Source organism: Propithecus coquereli, unplaced genomic scaffold (genome assembly GCF_000956105.1).
Source record: "Propithecus coquereli isolate 6110/MARCELLA unplaced genomic scaffold, Pcoq_1.0 Scaffold217, whole genome shotgun sequence".
NCBI classification, from domain to species: Eukaryota; Metazoa; Chordata; class Mammalia; order Primates; family Indriidae; genus Propithecus; species Propithecus coquereli.
Genome location: NW_012146856.1, coordinates 2674866 through 2688187, shown reverse-complemented (window position 1 = coordinate 2688187; position 13322 = coordinate 2674866). Strand labels below are relative to the sequence as shown.

The following is a 13322-nucleotide window of genomic DNA, read 5'->3' as shown; positions in this document are numbered from 1 at the left end:
ATGGGATATCCTTGCACTGGGCTTTGTCCCATTGCCCTGAAGGGCCCTCGTGCTCCACAGACATGAGCCCGTGAAGCTCCCTGGGGGAGGCAGGGGCATCTTATCACACGGCACCTTCTGGTCAGCCTTCGCCGGCCCTACTCTCTGGGTCCCTTTGGGCCCAGGGGACCCATCGAGACCTCACTCCTTTGTGTTCAAAGATGCCTCTTTGGTGGCAGATCTCCCTGGTTCTGCGGGGAGTTGGGGGGCCCAGCTGAGAACAGCTGTTTCTCCACAGGGAAAGCCGACCGGTTTCAGCAGGAACCAGTGACGGATGGTGTGTGAGTGGAGGACAAGCGTCCCGTGGCCCTGGCGGTGGCTGCCCTCGTGTGCATCAGCGTTTTAGGTTTGTAGCTTTGGCAGAAAAGACCCTCCCCACTGTTTTGAAATGTAACGCTCATCAGGAAGAACTTGGAGTCAGGGTGGTTTTCTGGGTGCTTGGAAGGTGGGTTCTTTGCCCAGCAGCAGCAGAGGACAGTGGGAGGGGTCCCCAGTGCTTCCACAGCACTGACTTAACGAACATGGTCCCTCGGCCCCCGGGCAGGGTCCGAGGAAGGGCTCGGCTCCATCGCCTAGCAAGCTGAGTGTTTTTTCTCCCTACTCTTGGACTGATTTCTAAGGGTCTGCTCCGGGCCTTCCTGGGAGACGCTGGAACTAATGATGGAAGAGGTGAGAAGGCACAGTGGCTGAAAGAACGGTCATCACCAGCTTAACGCAGGGAAAGAAATTACACTTGTTCTCAAGAGGGGGTTCATTAATGGCTCTGGCGAGGAGGTGACTTCACACTCTCACAGGAGGATCAATTTGCAGGCTCCACGGTGACATCTGACTTTCACAGAAAAAATCTCCCCAGCTCAGGCAGGATGAAGTGGAGCAGCTTCAGCCCCACTCCCACCCACTCACCGCTGCCCCGCAAAGGCAAAGACCTTCTATGGGCTCTCAGGTCCCAGACTCGGGGCTCCTGCCCCCTCCCTGCCTTTGGTCCCCCCGGCCTTCCCTGATGGCAGTCTTCAGCCCGATGTGTGGGCCTGGGGCGGCTCCAGGCAGAGCTGTTGTCTTCCCTGCACCTTAGAGCCCCAGCTCTGCAAGAGCCTTAGAGAAGTAGCAAAAGGGGATGGGGGCGGGGAAGGAATGGACCAAATTCAGCAAGGGACAAGCCTCTTCTGTACAAAAAGTGTGTGTATATCCTTGCAAATGTCACCACAGCACGATCTGCTCTTCTGCCAACATCTGGCTCTTGCTTTTAAATATACATGTTGAAATCTCAGGGACCCAACTTTTTAGCTAAGTAAATATAATTGAAAATCCTGTTATATGTATGGAATATATGTACATACATGTCACACATGTGTATGTGTCATTCTGAATATTACTGCATACACCTGCATCCCAGGAATTCGGACTTCAAACCACCCATTTGCACACAATTACACTGCTCTGCGCCTTCCAGAAAAGAAAACCTATCCGCCATCCAGCCTGTGCCTGGTGTCTGGAGCCCGCAGGACCTCACACGTGGCTCGTCTTCTCGGTGAGGGTGGGGCCCGTGGGCAGCATGAACTTGACGGCGCTGTCCCTCTCCCAGCCCCTCCGGATCTTGGCGAGTCTGCGGCTGAAGCAGGGCAGGAGGAACAGGCCTTTGGCCAGGATGATGACACAGGGCACCAGCAGCGTGAGCGTGAAGGTGGGAGGCAGGAAGAACTTGTAGTGTTTCTCCTCGAAGGCGCGGGTCCAGCCGTAGGTGAGCGTGTGCAGCGTGCTCAGCACCAGGGCCACGAAGCCCAGCGTGGACTGCAGAGGGAAAAGAAGGCTGGAATGAGGGCCGAGTGACAACAGCAGTAGCAACTCTGCCCACGGCCCATCTGCTCTCCTGGCGGAGAGAGGGAGAGTGGCTTTGGTGCTCATGGCCATGGTTCCAACCCCAGCCCTATCACTCTACCTGCGTGATCCTGTGGCAACTGCCGCAACTCCAAGCCTCAGTTTCCCCAACAGAAAAGCGGAATGATGCTTCCATGCTGAAGGTGTATAAGGACTGCCTGATCCACGTGGACGCAATTAGATAATGATCTTTTTCCCCGGTATCATCTGGTGGCTGCCAGATGATTTTTGATGGAATTAGGTTCAAAGAAGTTTATAAACACTTGACTAGAAATCAATAAATGAATAAATTCAAAAAAAACCCCACTTTACTAGTTTTGTGTATATTTTAATGTATATTAGAGTGACAAGTGTCTGCCAGCATACCAAAATCATAATTTCACAAATATTTGGCCTAAGTTAAGGCCAGATAAAAAGTGAAAATTAATTTTAAATTGGCTTAAAGATAAACATAAATAAATAATTTACAGATGGCATGTGGATTTGGCACTCATAGTGCAGGGGCCTGTGGTGCAGGTGACCTTGCTCTGTACAGAAAGCCCCAGAACACCACGCAGATGCTCTCTGTGCACGCCGGTCCTCCCCTGCCTGCCCCACGCTGAGTTATGAACACCCCAGGAGGAAACCATGCCAGCCTCCTCTCCTGCTTGGGAGGAGATTAGTGACCAGAGGGAGACGAGACCATCTCGACTCCAAATGGAAATGGTTGGGCCATTTCACAACAGAGCTTCCCGCCCCTTGAGCCACATGTGGGCTTTCATGGGTGGCTTCCGGCCAAGAGCAGCTCGTCCCCACCACCCCAACTGTGGCTTTTACAGGAGCTGCGATGTGAAAATGGCTGGGAGGCGCTGCTCCGTAACTGCAGCCTCTGGCATGTGAGGGTCCTCGTGGACTGCAAGGGAGGGAACCCAGGCTCTACTGCTGGTGCTGGTTCAGCTGACACTGGGCCTGGGCAAGTCGCTTCATCAGCCTTGGTGGGAAGTGAGTGATTCCAAAAGCTGAGGTCAGCGGGGAAAGCGCAGAGGCAGGCAGCGACAGAGGGAGAGGGCACTGTGGGTCAGGGCTTCACAGTGACAGGGAGGAGAGGCCTGGGCGCTTCTGACTGAATTCTGCAAGCACCAAGGGCCAGGAGAGATGCGGGGGCAGGAGAGACCTGTTTTTATTGCATAGGGAATGAAACTAATAGTGACCCGTAAAGCAATGAACGCATATGCATTTTCTCAAGGAGACATTGCAAGGGTTTAACTTAAACGTGGTGGCACGTTGGTACCTCGGGGTGCTCTTTATAGACTGGGTTTAAGCTTTCCACGGAGAAGCTGCAATTGGGCCTCCTGGGTTCCTTCTAGCCCAGCTTATCGGCATCAACCCAGGGCTTAGCCGAGGGACACGGCTCCCTCATTTGCTCCCTGCTCCACTAGACAGGTTTCTCGGTGGGTCTGACCGCACACGGTGCCTGCTTTCTCGCTTCTCCCCGGTGGGGGGCAGTGCTTTGCTTGTACCCAACTCCAGGACAAAGAGCAGGATGGTGAACCCAGTGAGTGAAGGAACATGGTTTGGAAGAATTGCTTCTAATGCTTCTGCTAAATGTGATATTAATAATAAACATTTTCCAATGGCTGCACACTAATTTCATAGATAGGTTCCCAGGTACATTTTTGTCCCCAAATAAAATAACCAAACAAAACATTCTCTATCCTTCCTAGCCATCCCTGGTTCCTGGCTTTGTGTCCACTTCAAGGATCTTCTCGTCTCATCCTTAACAACTTCCCGGCTCACCGCCTCCAGCTGGGAAGCCATGGTTGGCTTTGTGCTATCACCCACAGTTAATTCACGCCATTTTTCGTGTGACTGGCCCCCAAGTGGAAGCCTCCTTGACTGTAAGTCACATGTAACCAAATCCTTGTCACTTCCAGATGTGTCTGTCAAGTATTCCAAATCCCCTGTAACTTCTGAGCAACATCAACTTTTTCTAAGTTCTGATCTCTTGTTATGGAAGACTGGAGTTAAAGAGGTTCCCAGCACTGACCATTAGGAGTAAGTTGTGAATAGCCTACGTTGGTCACCCTGATGTTCACCAGGCCCAAACTGTGGGCCCTCTCTCCCTTCCTTGCTGTGGAGTTACTGGGGTTGCTGAGATGGCTGGAAGGTGCCTTTTATCCCTGAGGGTTTATCAGTCTGACACTGTGGTTTTCAAATCTGGCTACACATGGAAACCACCTGGGGAGCTTGGGTAGAATATTAGTGCCCAAGTCTCACCGCTAGAAATTCACATTAAATTGGTTTGGACTGGTGCTCAGGCATCTGTTGTTTTTTAAAGTTCAGCAGATGATGGTCTTGGGCAGCCAGGACTAAACCGCTCATTTAGGAGACTCTCGTCATCACATCCTTCTAGTTTCAGGTTGGGAAGTCCACGCAGGTTGCTCTTCCCAGGTCATTTGATTGGGGAAGGCCTGGACCTATCTATCTGTTCCTTAGACACAGATCTACTGAGGGCTGTCAGTGTCCACACTCTGCATTGTGGGGCCTTCCCAGATGGTGCAGCAAGAAGAACCCACTCAGGCCTAGGAAGCCAGCCTAGTGGCCCCAGTGAGGCCTTGGCATCTCCCTCAGGTGACATGCCCTGTAGCTCCAGTGTATGGCCACGTGGGCTACTGTCCCCAGTATCTGGACAGTTATGGGCAGTGCTGGGCATTCTGGGAGATGCCGCTCCCGGGTCCACCAGCAGCAGTCAGCTCTGTTCATACATCCTCATCCCGCTGCCATCCCAAATCCCATGTGCAGATGGCAGGAAGCCCCAGCCTCGGGCTAATGGTTCCTGGCAGGGCTGACAGCTAAAGGCTAGCCAATAACAAAGGGCCTTTGGCTTACTGATCCCAACGGGAAGCCTGGCTGATTCCGGCAAGTTTGTTTCCCTGAAACTCTTTCTCCTTGGGAACAATTTAAAAATCCCAAAACAGCCAAAGAAAGCCAAAAGAAGGAGAGGGATTATCATGGGGCAATTAATAACCCCCTCAAGCTAGGGCCATTTTTATTATAGGTAAGCTTGTTAGCAAAAAAGAAACAGCAGATCGTCAGTATCTCCTGCTGGTACTCAATTACTGTGGCGCGAAGGGGCTTTGGACAATCGCTCACAAAGCTGGGGTCAGGCTGGTCTCTGTCATTATTTCAGGCAGGTGGCTGGAGTGGGCAAGGTCACAGGAAGTTCTAACTCTGGGACAGAACTTAGGTGCTAATTTTTCTGTGCAGGTGAGCTGCTCTGATCTGGGTCTTTTGCAATCTAACATCTAACAATGCTTAATTGGCTAAATCAGGAGTACTCAGCACAGCCAAACAAAACCAAAACGATAACAAAAACACCCAAGAAACACAAACCAAAATTTAAAACTTTGAAAATAGGCTTGGGAACAAAAGGATAAATGCAATCACAAGTCACCTCTTTGTGGAACCAACACGTTGTTTCTAGCTAAACAGACCATTACAGACTCGGGGTCATCCCACGTGCCCGAGACCCATAGCCGTCCCCATAGCGGGTTTCCATGCCCCAGTGGCTGCTGTGGTCGTGTGTGGCAAGGCAGGGAGATGGGGTTCTGGCAGCTCCTCTCTGGCTGTGCTAACTTTATGGGAGAAGGTTGCAGCTTACTTCTGAAATCAGCAAGCCACTTTTGGGTACACACATCTTGCATGTTACAGTGTCCAGCTCACATCCTCTGTGTGACCACACGAGGCGGACACAGGAGCAGGTGAGCAAGCAGAAGCCCTGGGAGGCTAAGAAACTTGTCTGATGGCGCAGGGCTGGTAGGTGGGTGTCTTGGGACTGAACCCGGTCTGCTGGCTCCACTGCCTGTGTTCCCTCCACCGGAGGTTGCCACACACTGCAGCATGTGCACCTATGAGTCACCCAGAGAGCTGCAAAAATAGACTTCCAGAGCTGTCCCTGAGCATCTGAGAGCATAGGAGGGAGCAGGCCTGGGTATCTGTATTTCTCTCAGAGTGTTCTGGATGGCAGCACACAGTAAGCGTTGTGTGTGACACTCCTGCCCAGAGGAGAACCAGGTATACCACGCATGTATACATACCCACTGAATCAATGTAACTGAAAAGACATCTATCCTTACAGCATGCAAATCACTCCGATGCTTTCGTTGCCGCTCTGTTCCATTTCATGTAAGAAATGCTGGTTGTGACCCACTTTGACCCATGAATGAGTGTCACCACTCTGCAAACACAGACCCGGACCACTCTGATGCAGGGTTGGAGTTTCTTGGCCTCTATCTCACTGCCTCCTACTGAACTTAAAAATGGGTGGCCGGTAATTTAATCAGGGATGATAGCAATGTGGCCAGATACCTAGAACAATAGCAAAATGTTTTTTATTTTTCTTTCACACATAATCTCTCCCTGTGGCTCACAAAGTCCCTGTGGGGCATGGACTCCATCTTCCAGGGATGTAACCTGAGCTCGGCGTGGGCGTGATCTGCCCACGATCATGGAGCAGGGTAGTGGCGGGGAGAGCTGGCACCCAGGCTGCCGGGGCGCCGACAGTGCCTCCTCTGGATCGGCATCTAGGTTTTGTGGACAGAATGCTGGCATTTGATTTCCAAAAGTAAAATCCTGCCTTTCCACCTTTCCAAGCCCCCCTGCTCTCGCAGTGGCAAAAGGACGGTCCTATCTGTGTTTTGACTCTTTAATATGTAAAGTAGAACACAGCTTTTGGAGCCGCAGTCAGCTTTTGCTAACAAAATCAAATCCACCGGCTTTCCCCAGCAGCAGGAGCCAGGGCATGTAATCTACGGCTGCTTACGGGAGCAGCTTTCCGGTGAGGGGAGCAGCCTGCAGTCTGTTTTAATTGCGGATAAACCATGCGCCCGGGATACTCCAGGTGGGAACAGGAAAATCCTAGATTTGGGTGTGAGACCCATGGGGATTAGTGGGCAGATAAATAAAACTCCTCCCCTGCTCTTATGCTCGCATGTCTCAGCCCTGAGCGCTCCTCCGGGGACCTTCTGAGATGAGCAGAGCCAGGGAGATTCAGAAACAGACACACTTTAGAAAATACACAACCACAACTCTGTTTTGTTCTAAGGGACATGAAGCATCCCCAATCAGGGACAATTCAGTTGGATTATGTAAGAGCATCACACTGTCACTGTCCCTCAGTCCTGTACCGTGTCCTCGCTGCACAGAGAAGGTACTCAACAGATTTTTGTTGCTTGTGGGGGTGGATACAATCGCTGTTCTCTGCCCTGATACAGCACAATGGCAGGATCCAGCATTAGTCAGCTCCTACTGCTGGGAGGCATGAGTTAATCCGCCAACACTGACCACGTATTCTCTGTGAAGAACAGTGGGAGATGCCAAAGAAATGTTAAGAATGTCTCCATCTCAGTTGTCGTTATAGTTGAAAGGTGGCTCTGCCTGTCTTGTTCCCTATTGCATACCAGGCCTTGTGCATTGCCTGCATGCAGTAAGTGCTCAATAAACATTTGATGAATGAACAAATGCATAAGAACCGTATGCCGCTAGCAGCATTTCTGAGAGCGTCCATGGAGTGTTGATAGCTGTTATTTGGAAAAGAGGAGGGGAGGGTGCTCATGCTCAAATAAGTCTGGTTAACAAAGGTTGGTTTGTTGTAGACATCATTAGATTCTTTGATGTGCTGAGATGCATTGTGAATCTCTTAGGGGAATCAAATCTTTCTCAAATTGATTTGACTATAGACCTCCTTTTCTCTGGATTTTCCATAGGAATGGTGTCCTTTGGGAAAAGCTGTGTCTCATTCTCTATAAACTGGTGACCCTAATGGTTACCTCCCATCAGCTCTGCAAGAATCACGGGGTTAAAAGGAACAACAGAGCTGGGTTGAGACAAGGGTGCAAGGTGGTGGGCTAGGCCCACTCACTAGCTCACGGGCTCCTACCTAGACCTGCAGAATGTCTAGTGACTGCATGTCATGGACTTTTGTTTGGGAAGCTTAAGAATTGTAGAAGCTGAGACTGCTTGACCCAGGGTTCAGTGTTCTGGTCTCTAAGTTTTTCACATGCCTATATCTGGCTTCCCCAGATGTCTGGAGAATAAGCTTGTCCCAGGAAGCCCATTATCAGGAGGCTCGGATGGGTCCTCCAGGTTAGGCAGGCTCTTGCGTGTGGCAGAGCAGTCTTGCTGTACAGATGATCAAAGCCGTGGCAGTTCTTGGAGGGGCAGGTGCTTGCTGGTGGGAGGTGGGCTTGGGCCAAGCTGAGGCTCGCTAGCAGAGGGGAGACCTACTTTACCTGAACGAAGCTGAACTCCCTCCAGTTGAGCGAGTTTGCGATGGACGGCAGCGAGGTCACAGCCAGCAGGGACAGCGTGCCGAGGGCCAGCACTCCCACGGAGAGGTATATCTCCATCCTCCAGACTTCCTCCTCCACCCACAGGTGGCTCTTGTTGGCCAAGACCTGACATGGATGGAAAGAAAACCATGAACACTGTGGCAAAGGCTGGTGCCCTGGAAGGGCAAGCGAGTGCTTAAGGACACAAGGAAGACAGCAACAGCTGATGCTCACAGCCCACCTAACACATGCCTGGCTGTGAGGAGCGCTTCTCGCGCATTAACGCCTTGAATCCTCGCAACAACCCCATCAAGTAGAACTCACTATTATCCCATTTTACAGATGAGGAAAATGAGGCACAAAGATCAAGTCACCTTCTCAAAGTCACACAGATGCATAGCTAGGCTCAGGACCCATGCAGTCTGGCTCCAAAAACTTGGCTTCCCCGGACTTTTACACACCTGCCCAGGGAGCCAGCCAAGCAGAAGGGTCACGTCAGTCAAGAGTAAAGAGTCCAGAAAGTCAACACAAAATACAGAGCCCCAGGCATGACGACATCATACAGTTTTCTGGCCCCTGAATCCCAGGACAGGAGAGAGGAGCTATCCTGGCTCTGGGGCCTGTTGGCCAGATGGGCTTGTGTCTCTGCTGACTGCTTCTCCTCCCAGCCTGCACCCCATCTTCCTGGTCTCCCAACCTGTCTGCAGTCACTGGTTCACACTCAGGACACACAAAGACACACACGCATGCTGACCACCAACATTTCCTGACTCAAAGCCCCCACACTCCTCTCTTCCTACCCAGTCCTCCATCTCTGTCCACAGCATGCAGCTTTGGCTCAACTTTGCCAGGTGACAGAGACTGACAGCCATTCATCAAACAGTTCAGTGAGCACTTTATGAAGCACCTACTGTGTGCTGGGTCCTGGGCTACAGAGAATAAGGATACCTGTCCTCACAGAGCTCTCGGTCCTCATCAAGACCCGAGACACGTAAGTCAAGGAACCCCTGTGAGTCCAGAGATTTCCACGCCTTCTCTCCCTACCTGGCGTGCACTGTAGCTGAGGCCCTCCCGGCCGGGCCGACATTCACTTGCACAGCGCCTGCATGAGGAAGAACTTTTATCAGGGGCCTCCCATTAGAACCATCATTTCTCAACTAGACCAGGTAGCAGAGTTCCCGGAAGTCAAGGTGTTCTCTGAGAAATACCATGAAGTGCTGGTCCTTTAATTCTACCAGCAGAACATGGAATAGCATTTCCACTAGAAAATGTGACTACGCTTTAGTAGGCAGGTCTCTGCCTCTCAAAACAGTGACTCATACAGGTTTTTTGAGAAACTATTCCAGCAGGAAAACAAATAACATAAGCCTAGTTAGCAGATAAAATATTAAAAACGAATCCAGTAGTCTGTGCAAAAATGGTTGAAAAGCTTACAAGAGAAAGTTGAAAGAAACTGAGAAAATACCATCCATTGGGTACTTTTCCTGCAGTTTTTAAAAAAATATTTGTTCTATTTTAGGACAGGCTGGCTCAGTTTGGTGCCTTTAGCCACAAAAGGACCAGGAGTCCGGGGACTCCCCAGTCGTGTGTGACTCTGGGCAACTCTGTCTCTGGGCCTCAGTTTCTCTGCCTGAGGGCTGGATGAGGTGCTGTCTAGAGTTCTCCGATTGTGCGTGGCCGGCTGGGGCTGCGGTCGGCGTTAGCTAGGAAGGCGTGCAGAGGGCAGAGAGGTCTCCTCCGTCGCTCTGCCCAGAGAAGTCTTACTCACACCTCGCAGTGTCAACAACTGCTGCCGAATAAGTCATCTCCTCTTTGCAAGTTGTTTGTTCTTCGACTGTACTTCATTAGTCATTCCTCTCTTTGTTCTGGTAAGATCAGGCAGTTAATGCCACAAGTCAGAGCTGGATGATTACACACGTATACCACATTTGCTTGCGAAATGTCTTGTTTTTTTCCTCTAATATTTCCACTTCTCAGTGATGCTGGGAAGGGAGGAATGAGGTAGGTGAGGGGGCCATGGATTGTGAGGACCTGCATGAGGACTTGGATCCCGGCCACCTCGAACAGCCCGTGACAGTCTCCCCCAACCCGCCACAGCACTGCCCTCAGAACGCCACGGTGCCAGTGCCGCGCACAGCTCACTGGAAGGGAGATGTAACAGCTCTCCATTCCCCTAGTGATTCTCCCATGTCGAGAGCTAATCAAATTGGCCACCTAGACAATGCCAAGGGAGTGGTCGCCAACAAGAGATGGAAAGATGGCGTTCGGACGCAGGATTTCCCTTTAGGCTGCGGGTTAGATGTTGAAGGACCAGTGAGGCTACCGCAGCGGCCCTTCTCCCTGTCCCCATGGCAGGCAGGGGGCGGGAAGAGAGTGGTGCCCACCCATTGCCTGCCAGACCCAGAGGAGGAGGAGGCAGCTGGGTGTGGAAGGGGCCGTCTGGATGGGCGGTGGACGGAGTCCCACAGGCCTTGGATTCTAACGTCGATTCTGCCACTGGGGGGCAGTCCCTTTCCCTGCCAATAGCATGGCTGTCTCTCTCTTGCTATGTTACTGCAGGACTAAAAAGACGATGTTGGTGAAATGAGTAGCATGTGACTGGCACACAGTAGTTGCTTAATAAAATAAATGACTGGTGCTGTTGCTCTTAGTGGCAGCTGGGCAGTTAGATTAGTTCTTGCACCACGCTCTACGTGTACTCCTCTTAAGAGATGACTGGCGTTGTGGCCAATTTAACAACCAGTCACTCAGTGAACTTGCACTGAGAATCCATGTTAGGAATCCTGGACCTCAAGGTATGGAAGACCCAGTCATGGAACTTTGAGTGGGGTACAAAGTGGTGCGTAAGAAAAATAATAGGAGTGTGTACAAAATAGAACAGATGACAGAGGTGGGTATGAGTAAGTGGGGGGATAGGCTGGCAGAGCTTAACAGAGGTAGGGTTTTGGAGGAGGAATAGGAGTGTGTCAGGCTGTCAGGATGTCCCAGGATGGGTATTCTGGGCCAAGGGGAATGAGCTCTGCCCATTTAGAGGACAACATGGGACCCGAGTGTGACACGTCCCAGGAGAAGTAGGGGAGATGAGGCTGGAAAGGGAGTGTGGCCGCTTCCTGAGGGGTCTACCATTATCCCAAGGACAATGGGGAGTCACCGAACACTTTTCAGCAGTGGCATGGCCAGGTGAGAGTTATAGATTGTTCTTTGACAGCTACGTCCCGATTTAGTTTGAGGTGAGGGAAATAGGAAAACAGTGTGCAGGTTAAACATTGTCTTTGATCTTGATCTTTGATTTTGATCTTGAAATGCATCTCTGGGGAAATGCACAAGCAAGTCAGACAGCGCTATGCAAATACCAGCTATCGTTGGTAATAACACTGTCAATAAACACGATCTCAACGGTTTTCTCTACAGCTGGGATCCAGCTTTGCTTCCAAATCTGTGGACTCAGGGGCTTTAAGGAGATCTTGAAGAAGGCGTTTCCTGTGCCCAGGCCAGCACTGTCCCTTTCCCACAGGGCCCCGTGGGCAGCTGGAGCGGGCAGTGGCCATGTGGGGACGCTGTGCCGAGGTGCCCGTGGGCAGGCAGGGAAAGTCACACAGCAGGCAGGGACTGCCCCAGGAGGCCCTGCGCCAGCAACTCAATGCAGAACAGCCTCAGAGCCAGGCTCAGGACCCGAGGGCATGGCTGCCCCAACATCTCCAGGCTCGGCAACTCCCCACTCTGTGGCCACTCTGTGAAGCCCCTGCCTCCCTCAGACCATCCCCCCAGGCACACCCACATCAGCCCTGGCTCTGCCCTTGAGAACTCAGCGGGACAAGTTTAAGCCCCTTTGCCTGCGAGGCCTTGGGTGTCTCTGAGAGCGATCGGGTCCTGCGGGAGGAATGGTTGCCTGGCAGCCTCGCCAAGGCCACAGCCCTACGGGACTTTGGAATGTGGGGGAGAAGTTCTTCTCATGAGCCCCTCGGTGCCCTGGTATTTGCACCAAGGCAACAATGGGTCAACATAACATCAAGGAGAGCCTTGGCAGGGCAGAGAATCTGGAGAAAGGAGGTTGGAGGGTGGCAGGGGAGGGAGGGAGCAGTGGTTATGCCTTGTGCTCCGGGGGGAGGGGCGTTACCTTCTTCCCCGCCCCTGCCTGAAACACCTGCCAGCTCTGAGGACAGGGGCTCCCATACACTCAGATCTGCCACCTCCTGGGCAGCAAACGTTGTGCCCGTCCCCAAAGAGCCTCTCAGAATCTCCTGCTGAGGGGGTTGACTCTTTTTAGAAGTGAGTAAGAAAATACCAGATAGCATTAAAATATTAGCACTAGGCTCTTTTGTGACGACAGGGGGGCCCGTTTGTCATCTGTGATGAACATACATTGCTCTTGCTCTGTAAATCTATCTTGCCCTTCCTCAATAAACTTCATTTCATGCTAAATATATATATATATTAGCACTAGGACAGAACCTGATCTACACATCAGGGCCCTGAGGACAAAAGAGGGGCTGTAATTTTCTCAAAGTCAAGGTCTTTGTTCTAAGCGGTGATGCTGGAGAACAAGAGACCAGAGCTCTGGCCTTCAGGCCTCTATGCGCTCCCACACCAGCTGAGGCAAGGGACAGGGTGGGCCCTGTGGCCCCAGGGCCTGGCAGAGTAGGTGCTCAGTGAATGAGTGAATGAATGATCTGAGTTCTGAAATCATTTATTCCACTGTTAATTTGCATTTGTTTTTCCTGTAGAAAGCAGTGTAGGTACCAGCTGGATCTGAATCCCAGCTCTGCTACTTACAGGCTGTGTGACTTTGGTCAAATTACTTAACCTTCCTGTGCCTAGTTTTCTCATCTGTAAAATAAGGGTAGACCAGCACTTGCCTTACAGGGATGAGATAGAGGTTACATGAGTCCACAGTAGGTATGTAAAGCTCTTAGAATGGTAGCTGGGATACAGCAAGGTCTTTTTAAAGGTTCGTGACTATTATTTTTTTCCCTTCCTCTCAATTCCATCAGGCATCTTGCTTCTCTGCCTGAAGTCTGGATTCTTCCTTTCTCTTATGAGAGTCTGAGCCCACAGATACAATGATGCCAGGTGTCTGTGGGTAGGGAAGGACGAGGGCAG

General features: G+C 51.4%; 1 protein-coding gene across 4 annotated transcripts in view; it reads right to left on the bottom strand.

The window, feature by feature from the left end:
- Window positions 1-1200: 1200 nt before the first annotated feature.
- STEAP3 (STEAP family member 3, metalloreductase) overlaps window positions 1201-13322 on the bottom strand; it is a 31655-nt gene continuing 19533 nt past the window's right edge. For all 4 annotated transcript variants that reach the window (XM_012644681.1, XM_012644682.1, XM_012644683.1 and 1 more), the window contains 2 exons: window positions 8184-8348; window positions 1201-1827 (listed from right to left, as the gene is read on the bottom strand). In XM_012644681.1, coding sequence (XP_012500135.1) covers window positions 1546-1827; window positions 8184-8348 — 447 coding nt within the window. In that variant the 3' untranslated portion in view covers window positions 1201-1545. The remainder of the gene's footprint in view (window positions 1828-8183; window positions 8349-13322) is intronic.